This window comes from Esox lucius, chromosome 23 (genome assembly GCF_011004845.1).
Source record: "Esox lucius isolate fEsoLuc1 chromosome 23, fEsoLuc1.pri, whole genome shotgun sequence".
Taxonomy (NCBI): domain Eukaryota; kingdom Metazoa; phylum Chordata; class Actinopteri; order Esociformes; family Esocidae; genus Esox; species Esox lucius.
In genome coordinates, this window is record NC_047591.1 from 7,259,985 (window position 1) to 7,287,564 (window position 27,580).

Below are 27,580 nucleotides of genomic sequence, written 5' to 3' on the forward strand. Positions count from 1 at the left end.
AAAATTTAAGTTGATTTAAGGTCTTTTGTTTTTCGTGCAGATTTTGGCAGTATTGTTTAATGTTGATCAATATACTGGACAGCATTGGCAGATATATTTGAATGACAGGCCGTCATTAAAGCTGACAGTCGGATTGATAATACATTTATTTAACTGAAAAACTAAACTAAAATTGCTGGCCTTTTCATTTCGCCTGGGAATTCAGCACACGTCCTACCTATACATTAGCACTCCTGAGGAATGCTAGTGGTGCCGAAAAAGCTCTGCTGCAAAAGCACACAGGCGATATGCGCCTCACACTAACAGCGTGCATATGTTTTGTGTAGAATCTGGAGTCATTTTGAGTCATTATGGACTGTAGGTTCGCTACATTATAGGCGTTCTGATGAATGACAATTTGATACCGACAGTAGGCTTGTGAGTGGTGTCTTGAATCTCGGATTTTCCATTTCTATGCTGGGGGGCTCGAACGTACAGCTGTGACGTTTCACCGCGAGATGATCAGTGCATGTATGGATGTAGCGCGGTTTATGTCCGAGTGGGTCGGCCTCGAATGTATTCAGTAATTACAGGCGTCATTGGAAGTTATGCTTCTACCGGGCAAAATATATTTTTATTTTTAGATTTCACGTTTCGCAGTAACCTATTTTTCTTTCCTTCATCCGGAGCGAGTGGCTGCATTGGGATTGGAAAGGCGTGACGCGCCTGTACCGCATCTCCAGGATGGCAGGTATGCTCCAACACATCTCCGTGAAAAAATAGGCTATTGAAAGAATGCAATGCGGCGACTCTATCCCAAATGTGTTTGCTGTGTTTTAGATCTTGATTAGGAAATTTGGGGGGGGGGGGATGCTGAATTTTTCAACCGAGGCTGCTTCAATAGTATCAGCTGTCAGCAGCTACCAAATGTGAGCTATCAACAGCTCGCGCTTACCCTCCTTTTCCTCGCTAAAATCTTGTAGGCTTCAATCAATTTGTGTCTATTGCTGCAGTATTAGACATACAGTGGGGAAACAAGCATATCCAGTGGTCTAGACGAGGTAGGCTAATAACGACAATCAGCTGCTGAGAATTGTGTTATGACCGACATTGCTAATTACAAGCAATTAAATCCGTTGTAGCCAGTAATTTCAATGGCTGTTTTAAAGAGGCCTAATAAAAAGAGTAAAATTAATTTACGGCACAGTGGCCTTGGGATGTGTGAAATGCGTGATGTTTGTTGGCAGATGTGTGCTAGTACGCTACCCAATAATGGGGTCAGTCAGACTGCTATTAAATGTGACTGGACTAGTGAGACTACTGGTTCCTTCTTCTTTGAAACCTTGATAAAATAGGTTCTAACCAACTAAATATTCCTATAATAAGTATTTTGTTTTTTTAGGCCTTTATCTGATTAGATTTGTATTATTTATTAACTTGCATATAGGTCCTCCTGGTTGCCAGAAGGCATACAGTGACGATACTCCTATAGAGATGAGACGACACCGAACGTGTGTATGATGTGACTCCTCGCGCCATGGAGAGTCTGATCCTTGCATGTGTTGGTTCGAGGATGTGCCGCCCTCGGAGCCTGCACACTAATTGTGCACTCCTGCTGGTAGCGGCCTTGCTAGTGTTCATGACCACTTTAACCTCACCTGTTGCAGGTAAGTGACATTTAGTTTTCTTTGCCTTGTGGGCATGGTTGGCTGATCTGGCTGCCTTGACTTTTACTGATCAATGTCAATGGTGTAGAATTATGCTCCACACCCATGTTTTCATGGTACATGATACACTGAGACAAACCCCGTATTTGGCCTTCTGCTGGGTTGGTAGGGTCCTGGAGCTGTTCCTGTGTCCACCTTCATCTCCTCCCCTCCTGTCTGTCTATCCTCTACCTGTGTTCCAGTCTCTCTGTCCATTCATCCTCCATCTATCGGTTACTCAGCTGTGGTCAGAGACTGATGGACACTGATTGTCTACCCACGTGGACATTCATCCCTCATTCGGGTCCAACACACTGGCTTTGGGCATCATGCAATGCCGATATGAATACGCATACAAGCACCCGCTCAGATATGACCCCACTTTAATTGTCTGTGTGTTTGTTACACACGCACACACACCACTGTTATTGACTTGGGCCCGCAGCTGCCTGGTGGTAACGGACGTTTAGCACTGCTGATTGGATCATTGTCATCAAAGCCCATGTGGATATCGAAGGGTGCTGTGTGCTGCTGTTCTTAGCAATAGACTCTTTACCCTCATCCATCTTCTTTCCTCGTTCTTCTCTCCATTACTCGACCCCTCTCTCATTCTATTTCTCCCCTTCTCTTTCTCCTGTGCTTTCTGCATGTCCCTCTGTATCAGTGTAATGAATGTGTGTGTGTGTGTGTGTGTGTGTGATCGGATCCTGCTGTTGGCTGGGATACCTCTGAGCTGAGAACCGTGTCTGCAGCATACTAATGAACCCGCCACTACACAGCACGTGATGCTAGCGCAAAGCACGCTGTCACCACGGCAACCCTAGCCATAGTGCAAAGATGAAGCAGTCATAGTGAAGGCTAGGCGGAGGATGCATTGTGCCGTAATGTGACTGTGTGTGTGAGAGAGAAGGAGAGACACTGAGGAGGAGGGAAAGCGAGGGTGAGGAGAGTGTTCATTCATTCTTTCTGAGTCGAGGTTATCATCCTACAGTAAATCGAATATCACAACACGTTGTGCCTGAGAGCGGCTCTTTGTTGTGGTATCTGCTATACACAGCGCCTCCTCATGTCTTATTGCTTGAATAAACTGTCCGACAAAGCAATTAGGACGGTAAATAGTATGCAGTGAGATATACTGCAGCTTTTGACCAATCATTATTCAGGGGTCGAACCAGCAGATTTACAAAGCCTGTAATAAACAGAGCGGTTTAAACCCTGAATGCTGATGGCTGATAACCGTGGTATATTAACAGGGCTATTGTGGCTAAGAACAGCCCTTAGCCATTGTATATTGGACATATACCAGACCCCCTTGTGCCTTACTGCTTAAACATACCATGGATTTCAGCCAGTCAGCACCCAAGAGCCAAGGTACCCAGTTTACGATTACAGAGTAAGACATGAGGGGGCAATATACCACGGCAAACAGGTGTTCTTCTGCGTGACGCATCGCAGAATGCCTGGGTATAGCACTTGGTGGTGTATTTGCAATATATCACAAGCCCCCACAATGCCTCATTGCTTTTATAAACTGGTTACCAAGCCAATGTAAATAGTAAAAAGCTTTTTGATGTCAAACCCATAACATACTGTACAGTCTGTTGGCTGATATCCGTGTAGATTGTAGATTCTCACTGAAGGCATCAAAACTATGAATGAACACATGTGGAATTATGTACTTAACAAAAAAGTGTGAAATAACTGAAAACATGTCTCATATTCTAGTTTATTCAAAGTAGCCACCCTTTGCTCTGATTAATGCTTTGCAAACTCTTGGCATTCTCTTGATGAGCTTCAAGAGGTAGTCACCTGAAATGGTTTTCCAACCGTCTTGAAGGAGTTCCCAGAGATGCTTAGCACTTGTTGACACTTTTGCCTTCACTCTGCGGTCCAGCTCACCCCAAACCATCTCAGTTGGGTTCAGGTCCGGTGACTGTGGAGGCCAGGTCATCTGGTGCAGCACTCCATCACTCTCCTTCTCGGTCAAATAGCCCTTACACAGCCTGTAGGTGTGTTTGGGGTCATTGTCCTGTTGAAAAATAAATGATGGTCCAACTAAACGCAAACCGGATGGGATGGCATGTCATGTCGCTGCAGGATGCTGTGGTAGCCATGCTGGTTTCGTATGCCTTCAATTTTGAATAAATCCCCAACAGTGTCACCAGCAAAGCACCCCCACACCATCACACCTCCTCCTCCATGCTTCATGATGGGAACCAGGCATGTAGAATCCATCCATTCACCTTTTATGCGTCGCACAAAGACACGGCGGTTGGAACCTAATATATAAAATTTGGACTCATCAGACCAAAGCACAGATTTCCACTGGTCTAATGTCCATTCCTTGTGTTTCTTGGCCCAAACAAATCTATTTTGCTTGTTGCCTCTCCTTAGCAGTGGTTTCCTAGCAGCTGCTTGACCATGAAGGCCTGATTCCTGCAGTCTCTTCTTTACAGTTGTTCTAGAGATGTCTGCTCCTAGAACTCTGTATGGCATTCAGTTGGTCTCTAATCTGAGCTGCTGTTAATCTGCGATTTCTGAGGCTGGTGACTTGGATGAACTAATCCTCAGCAGCAGAGGTGACTCTTGGTCTTCCTTTCCTGGGGCGGGTCTCATGTGAGCCAATTTAGTTGTAGCGCTTGATGGTTTTTGCGACTGCACTTGGGGACACATTCAAAGTTTTCGCAATTTTCCAGACTGACTGACCTTCATTTGTTAAAGTAATAATGGCCACTCGTTTCTCTTTTCTTAAATGATTGGTTCTTGCCATAATATGAATTCTAACAGTTGTCCAATAGGGCTGTCGGCTGTGTATCATCCTGACTTCCGCATAACACAACTGATGGTCCCAACCCCATTAATAAGGGAAAAAATTCAACTAATTAACCCTGACAAAGGCACACCTGTGAAGTGAACCATTTTCAGGTGACTACCTCATGAAGCTCATTGAGAGAACACCAAGGGTTTGCAGCGCTATCAAAAAAGCAAAGGGTGGCTACTTTGAGGAATCTAAAATATAAGATATGTTTTCAGTTATTTCACACTTTTTTTAAGTACATAATTCCATATGTGTTCATTCTCAGTTTTGATGCCTTCAGTGAGAATCTACAACTTAAATAGTCATGAAAATAAAGAAAACGCATTGAATGAGAAGGTGTGTCCAAACTTTTGGCCTCTACTGTAGGATGGTTTTTAGCCAATCAGTGTTCAGAATGATGTCAGATAACGGCTATTGGTGTTGGGTTGATTTTCCATGCCTGTGTGAGTCTACAGTGTCCTGTTCAGAGAAGATCATGTACGTCAGTGAGAATAGTTGGTGTGTGTTTGTGAACATTGGTGCACGTGTGTGTGTTCGTCAGTGTGATACGGGCTGGGGCTGTCTTGACGGGAGGGTTTAGCGTTTACAGGACTCTGTTCAGCCTGTCATGGATCCAGTTAACCAGGCACACATGCACACCAACCAGCCATGAGTTACACTAGCGTCCTGTCCTGGTGTGTACTTGTAAATCAAACTGCCACACGCTACGGAAACCGTTAGCTACTATGGATCGTTCTGGCTTTTACAAGACTTACTTTGCTAACACTCACACACACACACACTCACACGCCCTTGTTTTGAACTTTAGTTAATCTCTCCACAGAAGCGGCGGACTCAAACGTAACAAAAGCAGCGCAGTCTTCGGGCCGGTCGCCCTCATCTGCCCGTTCTGGGTGGCCTGGTGCCAGCCCGCCCAAAGACACTGGTCACCCCAGCAATATGGACGCCGCCTCGGCGGATGACGAGGCTCAGGGCATCCACCTTCTCCTGAGACCGCCGGACCTGCTGTCCCCCAGCCACCCGCCCCCCCTGCCCCCCCACAGCCAGCCCACCCTAACCCCTCCACCGCCCTGGGAGCACGCCCCGTCCCTAGAGGAGGCCTGGGGGTCGGGGGACTACCTCGAAACGCTCTCTTTCATGGGGCCTGAGGGGGAGGACCTGGCCCTGGCCACACCCTTACCCAGCCACAGCTACGACCTTGAAGATGAGGCCTCCTACGACACCTCCTTTCCCTCCCGGCCGACCCTTGCCCTCTCCTCCCGCATCCTCCTCCCCTCAACGGACCCAACCTCTCCCTTCCGGGAGGGCCTACCTCACACCTACCCTGCCCAGCCTGAGGGATACCCTACCTGGGAGGAGGAAGACTACGACCTGGGGGAAATGTTGCCTCTGGAGCCCACGGAGCTGCTGCTGCCAGATATGAACAGTCTGGAGTACTACACCAACCTGCTGGCCAGAGAGAGGGAACAGGAAAGAGAGCGTTACAGAGAGAGAGAACGAGAGAGGGAGAGAGAGAGGGAGAGATATGGAGATAGAGAGAGGGATCGAGAAATTGTCATCCCTCCCCCAAAGACCACGCCTAAACTTGCCATCGCACCCACCACCACAACAAAAGCGCACACCCCCACAAAAACACACCCGCCATCCCCCTCCCCTAGCACGAGGCCCCCTCCAGTCTGGGACCACAAGCGCCCCCCTGTGCCCTCATTGGGGCCCACCCCTCCCCTGGCCCTGTCGCCTACACTGTGGGGTGGTCAGGGTACCCCCATCCCTGATGTTAGACCCACCTCCAGAACGCCACCTCAGCCCCCTCTCCCGCGACCCAGAGTCCCTCCTTCTACTGCCGGCGACAGGCGCGCACCTCTCCCACCATCCAACACCACCAGCTTGGCTCGCCCCCCCATGCTGCGACCTCCAGGGTGGGACCCAGTGAAACCACCCCCGCCCGCCGGTACCAGGGCCCCTGGCAACCATCCAGTGACCACCGCCAAGGCAACCCCTGTTACCACGACAACGGTTGGCACCCCATCTAGCGCCACCCGTGCCCCATCCGGACCCCAGGCTCCCCTGGGACGGCAGTACCTGTGCAACGTCACCAAGCCTGATATGTACCTAGTCAGAGTGGGTAAGACAACCAGTCAATATCAGAGTAGAACAGGGACGGGAGTCATTACTGTCTGCAAGGATACATTGCTCTGTGCTCTACTGCTTTGGCCTGCAAATGTGCTGACATTATGTGACCACATCCCTTGGTTAAGATTCCATTGTTACTGCTGAAGTGGGTGTTGATAAGTCTCTCTGCCTCCCCTAGTCATGCCTAAGTCTGGCTCCGCTGTGGGCTTTGGCCAAGTCAGGGACATCCTGAAGAGGGAGTTCAATCGCTCAGTGGAGCTACAGGTAGTTTTTCTGTTGATACTAACTGGGGAAGCTGTGGGGAAACACCATGTAGCCATGAGATACGATGCAGGAATGTGCACATTCGCGCCTCATAACTGTCCTGAATGCCAGTCACGCCAGCCTTCGCTATCCTCCGTTCTTGTCCTCTCTCTACCTCTCCTTCTCTCTCCTTCTCTCTCTTCCGTCTTTTTCCCTGTCCCAGTTCCTGAGAACTCCGTCTAGCTTTGCGTTCCGTGCTGTGGCAGGACCTCTGATCTTCACCGCCGCGTCTGTCATCAACGCTCTGCGCCAATCAACGCAAAGCTCCTCCTCCATCAGTGTCTCACCCCTCTATGCCGCGCCTGATCCCAAGTACCAAATACACTCTGGTAGGAACCTGTGTGTGTGTGTGTGTGTGTGTGTGTGTGTGTGTGTGTGTGTGTGTATGTGCTCTGCAAGTGCGTCTGGGTCCAGGGTTCTGGAGCTTTAGCTGTGCTACCCGCTGCTACGTTATATTGCTCCATTTGATGCTCATTTAAGTTCTTGGTTTATGTGTGTCAGGAGAAGATTTTGCTTTGTGTCCTGATTTTCTGCTCCCATCTGGTATCTTTTAAGTTCTGTAAAAAAGTTTTTTAAAAAACAAACTTTACCTTTGTTTAATTCGGAACAGAGAGGAGGAGCAACGGAACTGGAGCCCTCTGTGTTTGTAATTCATGAGCTAAATAACCAGCTAGAAAAGGGGGGAAAAAAAATCTACCCCTGCTGGTTATCCCAGAAATCCTGTTATGTGTAATTAGATCCATCCACTAGAGGTCGAAGTGTCAAACACACACAGGATTAAGCTAATGGATTCGCTGTGTGCTTCAGTGTTGCAGTTCGTGCCGAGTCACGTGGACATACGTGTGTGTAACTTCAGTGAGCGAGTAGAGAAAGGGCTCCTGATGGCCTATTCAGAGACACGCCGACGCGCACGTGAAGCTGGCAATGTCACCGTGCAGGTGAGAGTCCTAGCCGTGCTTATTCCAGCCATTCCCTCCGGTAGGTTCTGAGTGTCGGTGGGTGTTAAGCGGTCGCCTAGGGCGTTGACGGGTGTGCCTGTCTTCTGTGAATGTGTGTTTAGCTCCTGAACATTACCATGGGCCAGGCCAAGCCCCAGGGTGACCTGAAGGTCCCGGTGGACATAACGTTTGCGGTGCGTGACGGGCGGGGCTACCTGTTGGGTTCAGAGGTCAGCGGTCACCTGAGACAGCTCAGCATGGTGGAGTTCAGCTTCTACCTGGGCTTCCCCGCATTGCAGATCGCAGAACGTAAGTCACCACACGCATCCCATTTACCCCTCGCTGACGCCATACACGCATCCCATTTACCCCTCGCTGACGCCAAACACGCATCCCATTTACCCCTCGCTGACGCCAAACACGCATCCCATTTACCCCTCGCTGACGCCAAACACGCATCCCATTTATATGTACACACATTAACTTGATCTTCTGGTGTCTTTGCGTGCCTCTCCAGCCTTCCACTACCCTGAGTTGAATGTGTCTCACCACCTACGCTCTTCCTGGGTCCGCACAGGTAACCCATTTTGATTTGGACTGAGGGTGACTTGGTAGTCATATAATGTGTGTGTGTGTGTGTTTTGCGGTCACGCTGGCGCTGTAGAGCAGTGTGTTAGTGATGAGAGTGTGTGTTGCAGTGCTACTGGGCGTCCAGGAGCAGACTGTGACCGAGCGGAGCTTTAAGGCTCGTCTGGAGCGTCGTCTGGCTCTGCTGCTGGAGGAAGGGCTTGGGGAAGAGACCAGACGGACCCGCTGGAAAAGGGCCACCGCCGTGGGCAACAACAGTTTACAGGTACACACACACACACATCCTTACTAATGCAGGCATGTGTACACTGTACTCCCACACACTAGACTGGGATTGTTTTGGGATTGCTTTGCTTGTAGGTGCCTGCTGACATTTTCCATCGACTACCGAGGTGTAGATACGTAGCTTTGGGAAGTAGGGGTGCTACAACAACACTGATTCCGAAATCAACATGTTTCGTTCGTCGGACGGTGATATGCATGTCATTTTCATTGGGCTCGCATCACCCACCCGCGCTACAGGCCAACTAATATACAATATCCATGCATTCAGCATCCGTTCTGTTCTACCACGTGATCAGATATTATCGTCCCCTGATCAAAACATCCTCCCGTAGCCATTAGTAGATATTTTGAACCCTAACTGGGTATTTAATTATGGATATAATTAATGGACAGCCTAGGCTTGAAAGGTCATCTACTCTAATTTCTACATGGCACAGCCAGAAGGTTACTTGGCGCCCCCTGGAGCGCGGCTCTATGTTTTTTTTGGATAGTCAATCTGGAGATGCTTTACAGACTATCAACACAGTTTCAGTTAACTCTATACTAATACTTTCCCTAACCTTAAACCTCATCCTAACCCTTTCCCTAATCCCTAACCTAACACTTAATGTGAACCTACACGTAACCTTACCCAGCATCTACCTGGTAACTGTATAAAACCTTTACTGTCCTGCTGTGTCCAGGTGGTGCGTGTGTCCAGGCTGGCGGGGTCTGGCCGTCCTCTGGAGGTGGTCTATTTCGTGGAGGGAGCCGGGGGTGAGCGAGTCCCTGCCGATACCACCGCTGCCACCCTCAACCGCCTGGAGCTGCAGCGGGCTGCCATCGTACTGGGACACCGCGTCCAGAGACCCCTCGCCCAACGTGAGTCCGTGAGGGCGTGGGAGAGACTGGCGTACCGAACGCACCGCAGCCGGTCGCCGAAACCTCAGTGTTGACTGTGTTTGTGTCCCACAGCTGTGGAGACCCTGTCGGTCCCTCCCTCGGAAACCCAGAGCAACAGCGTGTGGCTGATCGTCGGGGTGGTGGTGCCCGTCCTCTTGGCTATCTTCATCATCATCATCCTCTACTGGAAACTATGCGGCTCGGAGAAACTGGAGTTCCAGCCTGACGCCATCAACACCATCCAGCAGAGACAGAAGGTCGGGGGATATGGGTGACTGGGGATTTGTTGTCTGACTATGGCAAACAGTGTTTCACTTTGTAAATATTGAATATGTATTTTATAATAAAAAGTAAACGGATCTGTTAAGCGGAATGTAAGTAAACATTACACAAACAACCATTTCCAAAGTACATATACGCCTTGTATCGTGTAGTAACAACGTGTGAATAGTGAAGGTTTAACAGGTGTCAATAAATGTAGGTAAATATTGCTTTCCTTTGCGATGTGGTTTGTGCTCAACTGGTGTCCCATTTCTCAAGGCAAGGGATTACAAACTTGACTACACATTAAGGTATTTTGCCTAACAGATACAAGAGTTCATCAATGTTTGATTTATATTCTGTCGGAGGTAAATGTATTTCTTTAATGTGGTCATACAAAAGGCTGGCATTAAGGTGCTCACGATTTGTGTGTGTTTAATGGTGTGCTCTGTCTTTTTCTTTCTTTCTCTCACTCTTTTGTTCCTACCTCTCAGTATTTACTGCTATATTTATCGTTCTCTCTCTTGTCGCTCTCCAGCTGCAGGCTCCCAGTGTGAAGGGCTTTGACTTTGCCAAGCTGCACCTAGGCCAGCACAGTAAGGATGACATCCTGGTTATCCAGGAGCCCGGGGCTCTCCCCGTGCCCGTTAAAGAGCCTAGCCCCTCTGAAGGAGGTGACCTCAACACCCCCAAGTCCAAGGGCTCCTCCACCAAGACTGGCCGTGCTAACCGCCGCAGGGCGAGGTTGGTGTCACTCAGACAAACTGACGTGCATATCTGAAAGTATCTGAAAGTATCTGAATCATCATGTACTTTTTCACCATTTTCTAAGAAGAAAATGAGAACATTTAGATATTGTCGACAATGACTCGGGAAGGCTCGCTGCGGATACAATTCCATTGTGGCCGAATTAGGGACCCTCCCTGGTCTGTGAACATCAGCCTCTGTCTGTCATTTGAGAAAATCATCTGATGCAGCATATAGTACAAAATACAAGCTCTCACAGCCCTTATTGGCACCCTAAACAAGCATGTCATTCATTTTTATTGGAAATGTATACACACAAGGTTTATTTACATAGCTAAACTCCAGAAATAGCATCTCTGATACACTAAATATATATACTCCCTCCAACATACACGCAGTGAATACAGGTGTAGACACAGTGACACATAAAGACTAACCTCTGTTCTGATTGGCCAGACTGTCCCCGTCAGATGGTGACTCTTTGGGCAGCGACCAGTCGAGCGGCAGGGAGTCGGCGGAGGAGAGCGCCAGACCTGTTGCCACACCCATCGAGGGGAAACAACACCGAAACAAAACGCCTAAGAATGGCAAGAGACACGCCCCTTTCCCCTTACCTTTGGGCTTAGTCATAGAAATCATAGAAATGTGTCATTATGGAACAGACATGATTGTTAAGGTGCATTAAAATGAGGAATCCGATCAACTGTATACTTTTCGATGCTGAACCACAGAAGATAATAAGTTGTGTGAGAGAGAGAGAGAGTGTGTGTAGTTTGGTGTCTTTGTGTACCTGGGGGTGTGTCCTAGAGAGAGCTGTGTGTTGGTTGGTGTCTTTGTATACCTGGGGGTGTTTCCTAGAGAGAGCAGTGTGTGTGTGTTGGTGTTTTTGTGTACCTGGGGGTGTGTGTCCTAGAGAGAGCAGTGTGTGTGTTTGTGTTGGTGTTTTTGTGTACCTGGGGGTGTGTGTCCTAGAGAGAGCAGTGTGTGTGTGTGTGTGTGTGTGTTGGTGTTTTTGTGTACCTGGGGGTGTGTGTCCTAGAGAGAGCAGTGTGTGTGTGTGTTGGTGTTTTGGTGTAACTGGGGGTGTGTGTCCTAGAGAGAGCAATGTGTGTGTGTTGGTGTTTTTGTGTACCTGGGGGTGTGTGTCCTAGAGAGAGCAGTGTGTGTGTGTGTGTGTGTGTGTGTGTGTTGGTGTTTTTGTGTACCTGGGGGTGTGTGTGTCCTAGAGAGAGCAGTGTGCTGACGCAGCAGGAGAGCAGCTGATTAAAGGAGCTTCTGGAAACTGAGGAACAGATTGAGAGACGTTGGTAGAGAATTAGTGAGAGAGAGAGAGAGAGAGAGCGGGGGAAGATGGGAAGGAACACAGGATGGATGGAGGGGTGTAAGGGCAGAGGGGAGCGGAAGGAAAGTGTATAATGTGAGCATGTCCTGAATAACTCTCTCTGATCGCCAAGTGATAATGATTTCCCTCCTCCCCTGCCTCCCTCCCGTTTTTCTGTTTGTTCTTTGTGTTTGTTCCTGGATGACAGGGAGGAGCAAGATGGGTAAGTTGAGAGGTTTAGAACGCTGTAGTCCGATAGGTCACAGTTTAGTCTAAAAGCACAGTGAATCTCTGTTTACACCTGTATTTTCTCCCTGTCCCTCACCTCCCCCCTCTTCCCCTCCCTCCCCGCACCTCCTCTCCCCCGTCGCCCAGTGGCTCCCTCCGGAAGCGGTCCAGATGAGCTGCTCTCATCCTCCTCTATATTCGACCATGTGGACCGTCTGTCTCGAGGCTCGTCTGACGGCAGGGGTCGCCAGACCAACAAGGTCCAGCTGATCGCCATGCAGCCCCGGCCCAGCCCCCCTCAACACCCCCACTCACACAGCCCCACCCTCACAGAACGAGTCAGCACAGAGGTGAGAGGACACACTGTTTAACATCTACCTGGTGTACACACACACACACACTGTAAAGTTCAACACATTGCTCCATGATTCCTGTGTGTGTTCAGGTGGCTCTGAGACATAAGTCAGAAATCGAGCACCACCGGAACAAGCTTCGCCAGCGGGCGAAGAGGCGTGGGCAGTGCGAGTTCCCCTCCATGGATGACATCCTGGACGCCTTCGGCCACGCCCACGACGAGGGGCTGGAAGTGGGGTGTCCGCAGCGCCTCTACAGCTCCGCCCACGACCACATGGACAGCATTCTGCAACCCGACCACCCCTCGCCCCCCACCCCGGGGGAATCCAGGAAAAGGTGAGGCTCTTAAAGACCCTCCTCCGTCTGGTCTGAGTCGGGTCACCACATTGAAAACGGGATCGTTTTTTGGGATGCCCCCATTGACTACAGTGGAGCGACCCTCCATGGAAGCTGTATTGAACAAGCTAATTGAAGCTAATTGATCCTTTCCATTTGCCTGATGACACATCTTAAGATGGAGAAGCAAGGGAGCACGTGTGAACGTTTCATGAAAATCAAGGACCATTTTGCCAAGCCCAATCTCCACATGTTAGTCTATAGACTGTGAAGTACTTGACTGACTGACTGACTGCAAAAAGTTAGATTTTTACCACGCGTAGTGTTGTTAGGTTCCACTGTTTTCTCAAAGTTTGGATAAAAAGTAAAGAATTCAAAGAATTTATGGGTTGTATGATCCAGTACACAAGTTGCAAGTTCATTAGTTCTCAGAGTTCTCAACCACGGTTTAGCGTGCAGACTTGTTGACAGTCATTACGTTTCAATTTAGGTCACAAACAAGTCATCACATGACTGGTCTTGCACTGAGAAAGACAAAGGATGTGTATAGATCACAAAATACAATCAATGCAGTCATGGTCAACTTGGGCCTGGTGAAACTAGCCTGTAACATCCAAATGTTGTGACATTCTAGATGACTCTAATCAGCCCTACAACAAATGAACATAAAGTCTTTACACACTACGTGATGAACAGTTTCATTATACTCATAACATAGTTTTTACTCAGTGTAACTTCTTTATTAGACAGAAGGCAGTTGTTGGCACATTGTACGCAGAGTGTGTGCCTTTGTGAGGTTCTGGTCAATTCCGGTCGCAGTCTAACAGGCAGCAGAACCAGTCGTTGTTTTCATCTGATTGTCAAACAGTCACTTTGGAAGGTTTTGCTCATTTCTACCCACACACCATTTGTCCACTCAGAAGGATTATTTGTGCATCCAAACAATTTAGCTGCTGTTTTGTGAATGGAAAGACACCCGTTTCGAAAGAAAATATTTTAAAGTGACATTTGCCTGTTGTGGTTAGGATCTACACCTGTAGCCTGAATGATCATGTCAGCTGGTAGATCCGGGCATTTCCACCACTTCAGTTGTTTGATGTGTGGAGAAAATGATGGGCCTTCTCATTGCGATACATATTCAGATGCTCACCTCATGGTTGAGTTACACTTGTCACGGAAATATTTAGCAAATGTCGATCCTTTTCGTTCTTTTAAATAGAATTTAGTAAATACATGCTACATAGTATGTATGTCTTTTCTTCCCTGGTAAAGGTTTTCACTGTCAATCTGAAGTTAAATTGTCACTCTGAACGTGTAACTAATCCGTGTCAGTGTCTGCGAACAAATCCAAAGAGTGACTCGGCTGTATGAATGTTTTCAGTGACCAATCTTTAAAGCTGTGCTTTCCTGCCCTGGCAGGGGGAGGCGCTCTCCTCGGAGCCGGCGGAGGCAGCAGGGGAACGGCAGTCTGCCTGACACAGACAGACTGACGGACAGAGAACGCTTACTCACTGACCACAGCGCCACCTACAGGAAATATCCTGGTCTCAACAACGTGGCCTACATGGTGAGATGCACACACTGTGCGCACTGAGTGTGTGTGTGTGTCTGTGTGTACGCGTGCGTGCGTGTCTGAGTACGCATGTGCGCATAGTGTGTGTGCCTTACCACGTAGATCACACACATACAAACATGCACAAACACTCATACTAAATCCTCTGCTTCTTTTTGCCTCCAGTCGGACCCAGACCTGCCTCCTGACCAGGGCAGCCCCTCCCCGAACGACGAGGTGTTTGACCACGGCCCTCCCCCGCCCCCCTACGTCCCCCCACAGCCCTCCATCGAGGAGGCCCGGCAGCAGATGCACTCCCTCTTGGATGACGCCTTCGCCCTGGTGTCGCCTTCCTCCCAAGGCAGCGTCAGCATTGGGGTAACGCAGGTCAGCCCCGCCCTGCCGAGTCCTTCCCCCTCCCCCCCGGCACGCCCGTCACGCCCGTGGGCCTCCTCCTCCTACCCTGCTGCCCCCGCACACAGCCCCTTCTCCGCGGTAAGAGTGTGTGTGTGTGTGTGTGTGTGTGTGTGTGTGTGTGTGTGTGTGTGTGTGTGTGTGTGTGTGTGTGTGTGTGTGTGTGTGTGTGTGTGTGTGTGTGTGTGTGTGTGTGTGTGTGTGTGTGTGTGTGTGTGTGTGTGTGTGTGTGTGTGTGTGTGTGTGTGTGTGTGTGTGTGTGTGTGTGTGTGTGTGCGCGTACGGTTTTACTTCTTTATCTCTCTGATTCTTTAATCTAACTCCCTCTCTTGCTGAATCTCAAAATGGTTCCTCCACTTCACCCTTGGTCCTTTGTTCGTTTTGTGCCTCCATCTTTTTTGTCTGATTTTGGGACTTGACACATACAAAATTAAACTATTCCCTAAATTACAAGTTAAATTGTCAGTTAGTATTTTTTTTCCCCAAAAAAATGTATACGAAGGATTTGTACATTTGAGTTTCATGCTTTTTTTTTATCATTTAAAAGTGGAGCATGAACTGTGTCATCAAACTAACAAGTGTGTCCCAAAGCTGATGCCTTTATTCAACCCGTAGTCACCATGTAGTAGTCCCGCTCTGAGTGCAGTGTCCGTGGAAGACACTCCGAGTAAGTGCGTAGAGCCGAGGGGCTAGTTTGGGATTCACAGTCTCATTCCCTATAGTCTCTCTATCAATTTCTCTCTCCCTCAGTCCTCTCTCCTTCTTTCTCCGTTCCATCTCTCACCCTCTCTCTGTTCCTGTGTTTACTCTGTGCATGTTATTTCCAGAGGTATGCAGAGTTAGGGATGTCTCCCTCATCAGCGCAAGGCCTGTTGCAGAGGTGAGCGAGACTGTGTGTCATGTCATTGCTGGTTGTGACCAAGTTTGGGATGGATGAAATGGCGTGTGTTTTCACCGTAACCCACCATGTGCGTGTGTGCGTCAGGGAGGGCCTAGGTTCAGGGGCCTATGTGTCTGCTGACGAGCAGCAGCAGGAGTCGGTCTACTCCACCAGGGGGCAGTATGAGGAGCCACCCTCCTCCTCCAGACCTCGTCCAGTTGGAGGGAGTACAGGTAATCCCTCCGGTGTGTGTGTTGGGCCGTGTCTGACCTATTTAGGTGCGTTGTTAACAGCGACTGGTCAGCGAGTTGATGTGCGTGTGGTGTTTATTGTGCGTATCTAATGGCTACTCGGCTTGGTTTGTTCGCCTGCCCAGGTGCTCAGCTGCACCACCTGACGCAGGTAGGCTTGTCGAGCCGGATCGGAGCGTACCCTGGAGTGGGCCGCAGTGTCTCTGGACCAACAGGCTGCAGCTGGAACCAGCAGCCCCTAGACCAGGATCTATCCAGGCCAGGAGCCAGCAGAGAAAGTGTGAGTCTGACCGTGGCCGACAGAGGCCACATCGGGCCATGTTAGAGACAGAGAAATTAAGGTGAATGATGAGAGCAGCCTGAACTCTTGTATTCTCTCTCTCCAGGTGCTGTCGTTCCCGGACTTCTCCTCCTCGGCTGTGTTCCAGATGCCTAGCTCTTCTCTAGGAGACCATTCTGTCCCCCCAATGCTGCTGGCACCTCCCACTCCGGAGTTCCCCCTAGATGACTCCTCCCCTTCAGCCCAAAGCTCCGCCTCCCTCATCAAGGCCATTAGGGAGGAGCTACGACAGCTCGCCCTGAAACAGGCTGCTGTGGCAGGCAGCTACACCTAGACCAGTGAGCCAATACTCCATAACTGGTCAGAACTACTATACCTAAACCAGATGAAACTATTTCAAGCAGCTCAACAAGGGTGGACTGACCAGAACCAACCACCTGGTTTGAACTAGTCAGAACCACTGTCCCTAAACCAATTGAATGAAGCGTACAATGCCATTCGTAACATGACTTGAACAAGACAAACAGTATGTCAAAACCGGTCTGAAACAGATACCATTTCCTCACAACAATAACATCATAGTTCTTTACAGGGTTCTGCTGCTCTGTAAAGGTTCCTCATTCTAACAGTTTCCACTGGACAGGAGGATCTTGTTTGGTTTCTTCAGAGTCCCGTAGAAGTGCTTCCGTGAGGGGGGCCATCTCTGCCCCTCCTGACCTCCTGTATGTGGTGCTAACCGTCAGCCTAATGTCACCTGTCATTAAGTTAACCACGCATTGCCTTCAACACACATTCATTTATCAGCCATGTTGGTGAGGTCTTGTCCATTCATCAGCCATGTTGGTGAGGTCTTCTCCATTCATCAGCCATATTGGTGATGTCTTGCACTGTAGGAAGAGTTGGAGACTTGGAGTATAATACTATGGCCAATGGGGACTGAATATATAGATGAAAAACTTATATACAATTAAAAAAATATTATATGTAGAGATATAAAAATACAAAATGAGCACAATATTATTGTATAAGGGTGACCAATGGAATATTATTGAAATGTTATTTATTTTGTATTACTCAAAAAGTATACTTTAAATCCATTGTTCAAAAGAAAAAAGACCAAAATACTGTTTTGGTGTTCTATGGTTGTATTCTCCCTGTGTTTGCACTTGCTGTTGCCGTGGAGCTGGTCATGACGTTGTTAATTGCCGTGGAGACGTCGCTTAGCGTAGCTGCTCATGTGTTTATGTTTCAATGGTACAAAACATAAGGAAAAAAGGATTTTGCATTGCATATATAATGCACTTTTCAGTAGGTCACCAACAGTTTGGCATTACTCACCATCTCCACCCCCAATGTGACCTTCTTAGCTTCTGATGCAGAATTCTCACAGAACAAAGGCATTTTGCGAGGTGAAGATTAACCTTGTCCTCAGGCTATTGGGCACAGCGCAACTGCCTGGGAACAAGATTAGGTGAAGATTGACTGTAAAATTGTGACAGTGTTTCTCTTTGTTGGAAGAGCTGGGCAACCACTCACACATAGCAAACACCGAATATAATCACCCTGTTAAATGTAAGATTTAAATAGGTAATATTGTGTACAAGGGTGTGGACATTGACAGGCATGTTGTTTTTTTAAAGAAGATATGCCTTTGTGAATTTTGATGAGGTGGTTTATAGAGTAAATTACATCTTTGTGTTCAATTTCTCTCAAATCGTCTTTCTTCCTCAATTTCGTCAGTCAACTGTTATCCAAGTGGATGTGAAGGTGAACCACTTGGAGGGGGGCTAAGGAAACAAGACCATTTAGGACAAATGTACACCCACCCTGTGCCCTGGTTATTGGTGTGTTTGGGGTGGCTACTGAGTGCCCTTTGTTTCCATCTGCTGGTGGTATGGCTGCATGGCTTGCTTTCAGCTCTGATTCCTTTGTGGTCATATTGTCTTGGGTTTGGTCAGTGGTTAGTAATGTGTGAGTTTGTGCAGGCGGGACAGAATGTTAACCCATCCAGCTCTGTACTATAGCTATCCACAGCATGTTGAATAAGTTTGAGGCTTTAGCTAGCTAGCTATTAGTAATGTGCCAGTTATTATTGTCTTCTCTCAGGCATGCTGCTAAAATAGGTTTTAAAAAATGTTCTAACAAGTTAAAGAGTTGTAACACAAAAGAGTTGATTAGTGTTATACAGTGCCATCCAAACCTGATCCATCACAGCCCAGAAAACATGGTAATAATCAACCAGTAGAAGACGCACTATGTATGTGTCATTCTGTTATACTCTTGTTTTGCCTTTTCAAATAATATTTTTGAATCTTAATGAAAGTGGATATAACGATAGACACAGTATATATAATAAAATGAATATTGTAAAAAGCATAAAATATGTCAACATATTTTATCTGTGATTGTTAATGGACATATGAACCTTCCAGAAGGACTAACACATCTTCCCTGTGGACCGTTCCCTCTTTCAGAACTTTTCATCTGCTTGGACTGAACCTTTCTGATTGGACCTAGCACCTGTCAATCAGGCTGTGGGACTGTGAACCGAATGGATTCACAGAGATGTGTGTGTGGCTGATGATGAACTGATTCATGTGGTGCTAGAAACTTACAGTAACGGACCTGTGGCTCCCACTGTACTGGGGTTTGAGTGTGCCCACATCTCTCACACCCACCCTGTACAGATATGGAGAGTTAACACACACACACAGTAGAATTCAACACAGACAGACATAGTGTGAGGTAACACACAGACAAGACATTGTAGGAGTTAACACACAGACAGACAGACAGACAGTAAAATTTAACACAGAGACACACTGCCAACCGTGTAAAACAGGGGATTCTCTTTTCACTTTAAACTAGCTGCAGCTCTCCTGAATGTTTCACAGATCTGTGTTATAGATCTGCATTTCAAGTTTTTGTGTTTTATAAATGTGATCCTGTGTGTTTCTCCCGAGAGTGTCGGAGCAGTGGTGTTGCTGACTCTAGCGCCTGAGGTTATGGCCCTTGATGATCCTGTCTCTGTCCTCAGGGAGTGAGTGGGGCATGTGTTTCTGTTTACTCCTGAGACTAGGGCGGAGCCATCTGTAGATCATACCGTAGGGCCATGTTTGATGGTGCAGACACTCGGGTGTGTCATTAACATGACCTGTCTGACAGGAACTTGTTTGACACTCCTCCCTCTTTCTTTCTCTGTCCAACCCCCTCTACTTTTCCTCTGCCCTCACCACTCTCTTCCCTTCCTTTTCTTTTTCTTCCTTTTCCTTCCCCGTCCCACTCTCTGGGAGCTGCGTCCCTGTGGTGGATTGTCAGAATGATGTGTAATTCAAACATTAAACAAATGATGTGTGTTAAAACTTTGCATTTGATGTATTTTCTTTCTGTATAAGTATTTGAATGTAGCTCTTGTTTGGCTCAGTCTACAAAGCTGAATGTTTGCAATTCCGGGGTTTACTGAGGTGTATCAGTGTGGAGGTGAGTTAGCTGTAGAACCGGAAAAAAGTTACGTTCCTCCCTCTACATTCTCAGAACTGATACCTGAACCTTCAGCTCCCTCCCTTTCACACACACACACACACAAAACAACAGGATTAACCTGACTGAATAATGCCTCATTATTATCAGCATATTTGATTTGTAACGAAACCTCACCCACGGATCAATATAGGTTAACAAACTCAGACATGCAGAATACCGTTCTACCTCCTATAGTTTACTGTTTGCATTGGGTTTATTTACCTTAGACGTATTTAACAAATTAGCATAATATAGTCTACATAGGCGGAAACTTGACCGTAGCAAGGCGGGACATAAGTCGTCTTATTGAGGTGTTTCCAACTTCCCGATTCACCTGTCCTGGCGGTGTCAGCGGTGACATGTTTTCTGAAGATGCCTAAAGATAGCCTATCCGGAAAAATAATATTTTTTAAGACACTGTAAAACAGGTAAGAATTATTTGATATCTCGTTGCGCTGTGGTTTACCGCATACTTTGCGTTGAGGAGTATTATCTTTACGGTTTGTGGTGGGGGGGGGATGGGGGGTGTACGTTGAATAAAATCTGCCGATGTTTTTAATTGTTGGTTAAAATACTTATTGTATGGGTTGTCACATCGCGCCTAACCTACACAGAATAGCTTAGGTATCTGTTGAATAGCCATTGTCTATTTTACAGAATGCATATATAGTTATAATAATACTAAGGAATAGACATTTTTATTAATGTTGCAGACCGCAGCCAGCCTAAATATGGAAAGTTTAACTAGCCTGAGGCGGTCCTCTATGAAGACCCAACTCGTTAGTGCCATTGAGCTGGAGGAAGTCGAGATGGAGGAGGACAAGAAGGATTCTCCTCAAAAAGTCCAAGGTGAGCTCTTTACCTTATTGGATAGTGTTTAGTCACGTGCCTGAAAGGGATCATGCTGGTTTGAAATGTGTATGTGGGATTTGAACTTTGATCTTGTATTACAGAGACACTGACTTACAGTGTTGAGGAGGCGGTGGAGACCATAGGCTTTGGTCGCTTCCATGTTCTGTTGTTTGTCATCATGGGCAGTGCCAATGTAAGTATGTTACCTGTCTGTCTGTCGCCCTGTCTACTAGTCCTTCACGAATAAACAGTTCAATAAGTGTGTGCACATTGCAGATAGCGGAGGCAATGGAGATCATGTTGCTGGCTGTGGTGTCTCCAGAGATCCGCTGCGAGTGGCATCTTGAAGATTGGGAGGTGGCTCTGGTTTCGACGGTGAGGAAATACACCAGACCACATGCATCATGTTTTGTTTATGATGTGTTTCATACTTGTGGTAGCATCACATATATAACCCTCTGTCCCTCAGATGGTGTTTGCAGGCTTCATGGTGTGTGGAGTGCTGAGTGGATATGTGGCGGATAGATATGGGCGCTGGAAGGTCCGCATCTATGGATTTATGACATCACACAAGGATTAAATCCAAGCAAATGACTTTTTCACTTTACCAATGTCTGAAAGTAACTTTATCGTCCTATCAATCTAGGTGGTGTTCGGTGGTTCTTTGTGGGCAGCATATTTTTCCCTGCTCACGTCCTTCTCTCCATCCTATGGATGGTTCATCTTCCTGCGCCTGATGGTGGGCTGTGGTGTGGCCGGGTGCTCCCAGGGGTAAGATAGACATGCATATTGAACACACACACACACGCCCATAAAAACGTACAGTCATGTGAAATTTAAGTACACCACCTGGAAAGTTCTCTCTTTTTTTTTTATATATATATTTGGGCATATAGATTTGTAATTTTCACTGCAACACTCGTGACAGATAAAGGTAACCTAATTTAACCGATGACACTGGCATAATATACTTATTAATGATCATTTATTGATCAAAATGCAATTTAGAATAAGTACACCCCTAGCTTCAATAGCTGGTGTTGCCCCATTTGGCTGAAATACCTTCAAGTAGTTATTTCTTGTAACTGTCTATTCTTTTCTTAAATCGACTGGGAGAAATTAGAGCCCACTCTTCTTTACAGTACTACTTCAACTAGTTCATGCCTAAGGGCTTTCTTGGACGCATGGCCCGCTTCAAGTCCCCTTACAGCATTTTGACAGGATTTCGATCCGGACTTTGGCTCTGCATAACCCTCAGAAAATTTTCTTTTTTTGAGCCATTCTGTTATGGCTTTCATTGTCCATTTTGGATCATTGCCCTACAGCAAAATCCATTTTGGGTTCAGCTTCAGCTTTTTGACAGATGGCGTCACATTCTCCTTAAGAATTCTCTGGTACTATTAGGAATTCATTGTTGTCACAATGATGGCAAGTTGGCTCCAGGAAAGCAGCCCCAAACCATAAAACCACTGCCTCCATGCTTCACATTTGGTATTATGTTTTGTTCAAAGGCAGTGTTTTGTTTTTGCCAAACTTACTGCTTCGAATTGCAGACAAACAACTCCACCCTTGCCTCATATGTCTGTAACACGTTGTCCCAGTAGTTTGGTCTTTATCCAGGTGTTGTCTGGCAAACAGAAGTCATGTCTTGATATGTCTTGTCTTTTTTGGGAACAGAGGCTTTTTCCTTTGAGCGGCCTCTCTGACCGATGACTCATGCACTTTAATTGTGGCAAGAGAGGTTTTTAGATCCCTTCATGTTCTTCTGGGGCTCTTACAGATTTCTGTTAGTATCTTCTGATCAGCGCTTGGCCTAAATTAAGTGGGAGGACCTCACGTAAGTAGATTGCCAGAATTAACATTTTTGGACCGGAAACTAGGAACTGTAAAAGACTCCATTTAAAAAAAATACTGACAATATTACATAACACACTGATGCAATGACACATTTTATGTGGCTTAACAGAGTCCTGAAAACAAGCAGGGTATTGTGTACTGTTGTCCCTGATATGTTATTATTTGGCATACTATACTTAACCAAAGTTTGTAGTCATCGCATTTCAGTAACATGGTCGAGCACATTTGTAAAATGATTTTACAAATGTACTTGAATGAATGCTTATACACTTACCAAGCAGTAGCTGCTTGCCATATACTATCTATAAACAAAAACTGGAACTAAACTATATAAATTGTTGTATAAGAAGTATGTATAAATAACAGGAAACTAACTGAAACTAAACTGGATATGAAAATTACTTTTAAATCTAATAAAAAGAAAAACTTATACGAAAACACAAAACTAAAATAACCCTGGGGTGTTCTTTCCACATGAGGAAATTGCATTTCATTTAATTTTGCATTTGTTTATCTTGATTGCATGAATGGTTTCAAAGAAACAAAAGTGTACGATTTGTTAGACTTGGTTACCTTTATCAAGGAATGGGGCTAGAATATTGCTTAAATAAACTGGTGTCCAAATATGTTTCTCGCATCTGTATTGTAAATGCACACACTTACTATTGCCAATCTTGTTCTTCCTCCCTCCTAGGTTTGTCCTAAAAACTGAGTTCATCCCTGCTAGCTATAGAGCCTACCTGTTACCTCTTGCCTCAGTAAGTCTCCATAGCCTCATGTAGCTATCACTGCCATTATCATCATCACCATAGTCAACATTACCATTATCACAGTCACCATTACCAACATTACCATAATCACAGTCACCAACATTGTCACCATAATCAACATTACCATTATCATCAGCGACATTCTAATCAATATAATCACCTCAGTTTTGTCCTGTTTTCTGACTGCTATGTAGGTCTTCTGGATGATAGGCTCCATGCTCATCATCGTCCTGGGGATGACTGTGGTTCCCACAATGGGCTGGCGTTGGATGATTCGCCTGTCCGTCATACCCAGTGTCTTTATCCTTATTCTTTTCCAGGTACAAGTTACTCCCTCTTCTGAGTCTCAGTAGCGCCTGTGTTTCCCCCCGCTCCTGGTTCCCCCCCACACACTCGCCTCATCTTCCCATGACTCCCATTCAGATGTGTTGACACGCCTCCTGATCTAATTGCCCTGCCGTTCCCGTGTGTCTGTAGTTTATACCAGAATCTGCACGCTACAACGTGTCAGCAGGGAATATTCAGGCTGCCGTGGAAACGCTCCAACGCATCGCAAAGATGAACAGGGCCTCCCTCCCACCAGGACGTCTTGTGGAACCACTAGTGGTGAGTGGTGTGTGGTGTGTGTGTGTTTTAGGTCTAACTATACTCATGGGGACCAAATCTCCCAATGAGTATAGTAAAACCAGAAAAAATGGGACTCATGGGGACCTTTTGCCTCAGGGTTTAGGTTTAGGGTCAAACTTAAAATTCATTTTAGAGTTAGAATTGGGGTTTCTTTAAGGCCCAGGCGTTGTTGGTTAAGTTTAGGGTTAAGGTTAGGCATTACACCTAGGTAAAGTTTAGTCATAAGTGTTACTTTATTGAGTTTAAGGTTAGGGTTAGATTAGGGTAAGCGTTAGTGTTATGGTTAGGTTTAGGGTTAAGATTAGGGCAAGGGAGCATGCAATTTCTATTTTCTGGTGCCCATGAGGATAGCCATACAAATGTGTGTGTGTGTGTGTCCTTCAACATGTAGTTGTGTGTTTTGATGGCTACGTGGTGTTTATTTTTCAGGAAGAGAGGGGCAGTTGGCGTCTCCTGATCAGTCCAACATACAGGAGGACTTCCCTTCTATTGTGGTATGCATGGTAAGTCAAAGAAATAGGAGGATCTCTCCCAAATTCACTCACTGAAGAAGGCATGAAGTTGAATACATCTGTGCTCGTGCCACAGATATAAATGGAATAAACAAACCAGAACATGAAGTAAACATTGCAAGATTTTGTGAGTGTGAACCCACTGTATTTTATGTAATGACGGTAAGGCCCAGTCCCTTTTCCTCCTCCTCCTCCTCTTCCCCCTCTTTTAACCTAAGAATACTCCCAGTGTGTAGTTCACTACATAAGGATGGCATGCTGCCGTGGTGTATGAAGGCATATGTCATTATTTTAACGTCCTTATGAGCTGTAGGTTTGTAGCGTGGTTCGTTTACCACTGCTCTGTGCGATGCTCTTCCTCCTGTGTGTGTGACTGCTCATCTATGTTCTCTAGGTTTGTGGCGTCCTTCTCTTACTACGGCTCTGTGCTGGGCAGCTCTGAACTGCTGGAGAAGAACCTGCTTTGTGTGACGGACGCCGACGCAGAGCATCAGCAGAAACACCGCCATCCAGAGGACGGGACGTGCTACTGCATCCCCTTCGGATTTGCCGACTACCAAACCCTGCTCATTAGCTGTCTGGGGGAGGTCGCCCGTAAGTGGGGGGGGGGGGGGGGTTGTTCGGGGGGTGGGGGGCGGGTAGGAGGCTGTGTGCGCATGTCTGTGTGGGACGATTTGTATGTGTGCGCGTGGAAGTGAAGGCCAGATTTGTGCGACATCGTATTCCCCTTTTGTTTTGTCTTAACAATGGCACTGTTTGTGTGCACGTTTGATTGATTCAGTCTCTCTGTCTCCAGTCATCCCTATGAATATATGCATGTTGAACGTGTTTGGGAGGAAGATGAGCCTCGTGCTCCTGGAGCTCATGGCAGCCGTGTTCTTCATGCTGGTCAACATCTGCTCCACCATGTATGCACTGTAAACACTGAGAGTGTTTTTTGTTTTAATCCTTTGTTCATTGTTTTGTCTCAAGTTTCAAATGCAGTATTGCCACACTTTTGTTTTGTTTCTCTCTCACACTCGTGCACTTTCTCTTCCACTCTAGGTTTGGTTTTACCATTCTGCTTTTCTTGGTCCGGTCTCTGGTCTCTATGAATTTCAATGTGGTTTATATTTATACTGCAGAGGTTAGACACAACTTTTTCATTGAATCTAAGTAGGGTTAGACTTACAACAGTGTACTTTACTCTCTTACGGGTGGGTGTTTGTTTGCCTGATCCTCCCTATCTTTTTTTTTAGGTGTATCCAACTGCAGTGCGGTCTCTAGGTCTGGGCTTCTGTACTTCTTTTAGCCGAATTGGAGGCATGGTCGCCCCCTTCATAGCACAGGTCAGCGTTTGTGTGTTGGAGTTGATGTGGACGATGGCCATTGTTTGTGTTACTGGGTGTTGATTTATTAGTGTTGATTTCTTTGCGTCTTTGTGTTAGGTGTTGATGTCACATTCCGTGATGTTGGCTATGATGCCATTTGCTTTGGCCTGTGTGCTCTGTGCCGTTGGGACCTTTCTGTTGCCTATCGAGACAAAGGGACGGGCGCTACTGGTAGGCAGCTCCATGTCTGTGAAACGATGATGACGTGTGAATTACAAATGTTAGTTTTACTGCTCTTTTTCATTTAAGACACTTTTTCTTTCTGTTCACAGCAAAGTTCCTGACCGGTGTTGTCAATATGTACATGTCCTCTTTTAATACATTCCTGTAAATTAAAAGCTTTATACTTTTGTCAACTGTCTTTGTGTTTTAATTAATATAGATATTCACTTTAAGTAAAGACAACTAGTCAGGCAGAGGAATACAGTCTCATTTCTCCTTCAGTAATTTTTGTCAGTGGTGAACTGAAGCTGTCATCTATGCCACGGATGCGCATCTGCTTGTGTCTCCTGTTTTTGTGGCCCTTGGATCAAGAATACTTAATCTACAATTTAAAAAAACATTGTACAATAGTGGTTGTGTATCCATGCTTTTCCACTAACTCAATTCACCCATATTAGTTGTTCTAGCTTTAGCAACCAGCTATCTAAAGTTCCAAACTCATCATTGATGCGGTTAGGTACTAGTGCTAAGAAATATTCAAAACCACGACAATCTTCACTGTAGGGCAAAATGCATCATATTCTTTAAAATATCCTTTTATAATGGCTATTTTTGCCCTCTACCCCATTTTATTATTTGTAGAATTGCTTGAAATTAGTTCTAAAATAGCTGAATCTTGTCTACATTCAACGGCAATTCAAAATTCAGTTCTCTCTGCTGCCAGAGGGGGGCCCGTGAAAACGTTCTGCTTGTGTGCTGAATTCAGTTGTTTGTTTTTTTTGGCCTCCACTAATAATTATTATTTTAATTATCATCACAATTAAAATCACAAGAGCAAAATAAATCCCAAAGGCTGATTTAGTATTGCTTCTTAAAAAAAAATTAAGAAGCAATACTAAATCAACTGCCGTAGCCATTTAGCCCCAGGGCCTCTCATCAAGGAGCAGTTCTGTGTGATGTTTTAAGCAGACAGAGGTAGGGTTCATTGGTAAGGTTCAGCAGCCCGATAGTCGAGAGGTTTAGAGATTAAATGAGTGTGTAAAGCCCCCACTGTGTGGGCAGCGTGGTAGGGCTTGGGCATTACATCGAAGGTGTCTGCGTTCAGGGATTATAAGACGCAGCGAAGCCGTGGGTCATGGGTGAGTCACAGTGTTCAGCTGTTTCACCCCACGTATTACAAGGCTTAGATCTTTGGCTATGATAACATGGCTGATTGTGTGTTTGTGTAGTGAGCAGAACAGTTCTCCCAGACTGTAGTGGGTACAAATCTGCGCTAGCTTTGTTCTGTGTCAGCTTATATTTAGCGTATGCAGGTACCTGATCCACACACCACCCACATTTAGAAACCCAAACTCTCTGACAGGACGGAAGGGTTCGGGTCTCAGAACACCCACATAATAATAGGCTTCTTTCTGTACTGCCCTACATATCTACTCTGTTTCTGTGAGCGTGATCTTTCCCTCCCAGTGTCATTTTCTAATGAAAGAATCTCTCCCTCTCAGGGTCAAGTTCGAACGGAAAGGATCTCTCCCTTGTCATGTTCTAACTGGAGGATCTCTCCCCTTAAGTGTCATGTTCTAATGGAAGGATCTCTCCCCTTAACTGTCATGTTCTAATGGAAGGATCTTTCCCCTTAAATGTCAAGTTCTAAT

The 27,580-nt window shown here is 46.3% G+C and overlaps 2 protein-coding genes across 6 annotated transcripts; both read left to right on the plus strand.

The window, feature by feature from the left end:
• The first annotated feature begins 250 nt into the window (after positions 1-250).
• si:dkeyp-27e10.3 (UPF0606 protein KIAA1549) lies at positions 251-19,606 on the plus strand. 5 transcript variants are annotated; one of them, XM_020043057.3, is made up of 22 exons: positions 251-730; positions 1,427-1,646; positions 5,327-6,628; positions 6,815-6,900; positions 7,103-7,268; positions 7,747-7,877; positions 8,000-8,186; positions 8,395-8,454; positions 8,576-8,730; positions 9,434-9,611; positions 9,705-9,889; positions 10,432-10,637; positions 11,097-11,227; positions 12,170-12,184; positions 12,337-12,539; positions 12,635-12,879; positions 14,299-14,446; positions 14,618-14,926; positions 15,673-15,725; positions 15,831-15,958; positions 16,102-16,256; positions 16,363-19,606. In XM_020043057.3, exons 2-22 carry the CDS (start codon positions 1,517-1,519, stop codon positions 16,588-16,590), a joined length of 4,401 nt encoding a protein of 1,466 aa, XP_019898616.2. In that variant the 5' UTR covers positions 251-730; positions 1,427-1,516; the 3' UTR covers positions 16,591-19,606. The 5 variants fall into 5 exon arrangements, with proteins under 5 accessions (XP_019898616.2, XP_019898619.2, XP_019898617.2 ...); XM_020043060.3 differs by having other exon boundaries at positions 14,618-14,818; XM_020043058.2 differs by lacking the exon at positions 251-730 and adding an exon at positions 907-1,040.
• A 229-nt stretch (positions 19,607-19,835) lies between these two features.
• svopl (SVOP-like) lies at positions 19,836-26,122 on the plus strand. Its single transcript, XM_029117074.2, has 16 exons — positions 19,836-20,206; positions 20,492-20,627; positions 20,732-20,823; positions 20,907-21,005; positions 21,100-21,171; positions 21,277-21,401; positions 23,182-23,245; positions 23,452-23,577; positions 23,735-23,863; positions 24,314-24,387; positions 24,791-24,990; positions 25,193-25,304; positions 25,441-25,522; positions 25,635-25,724; positions 25,824-25,937; positions 26,039-26,122. The coding sequence occupies exons 2-16, from the start codon at positions 20,510-20,512 to the stop codon at positions 26,048-26,050; spliced, it is 1,509 nt and encodes a 502-aa protein (XP_028972907.1). The 5' UTR covers positions 19,836-20,206; positions 20,492-20,509; the 3' UTR covers positions 26,051-26,122.
• The last annotated feature ends 1,458 nt before the right edge of the window (positions 26,123-27,580 follow it).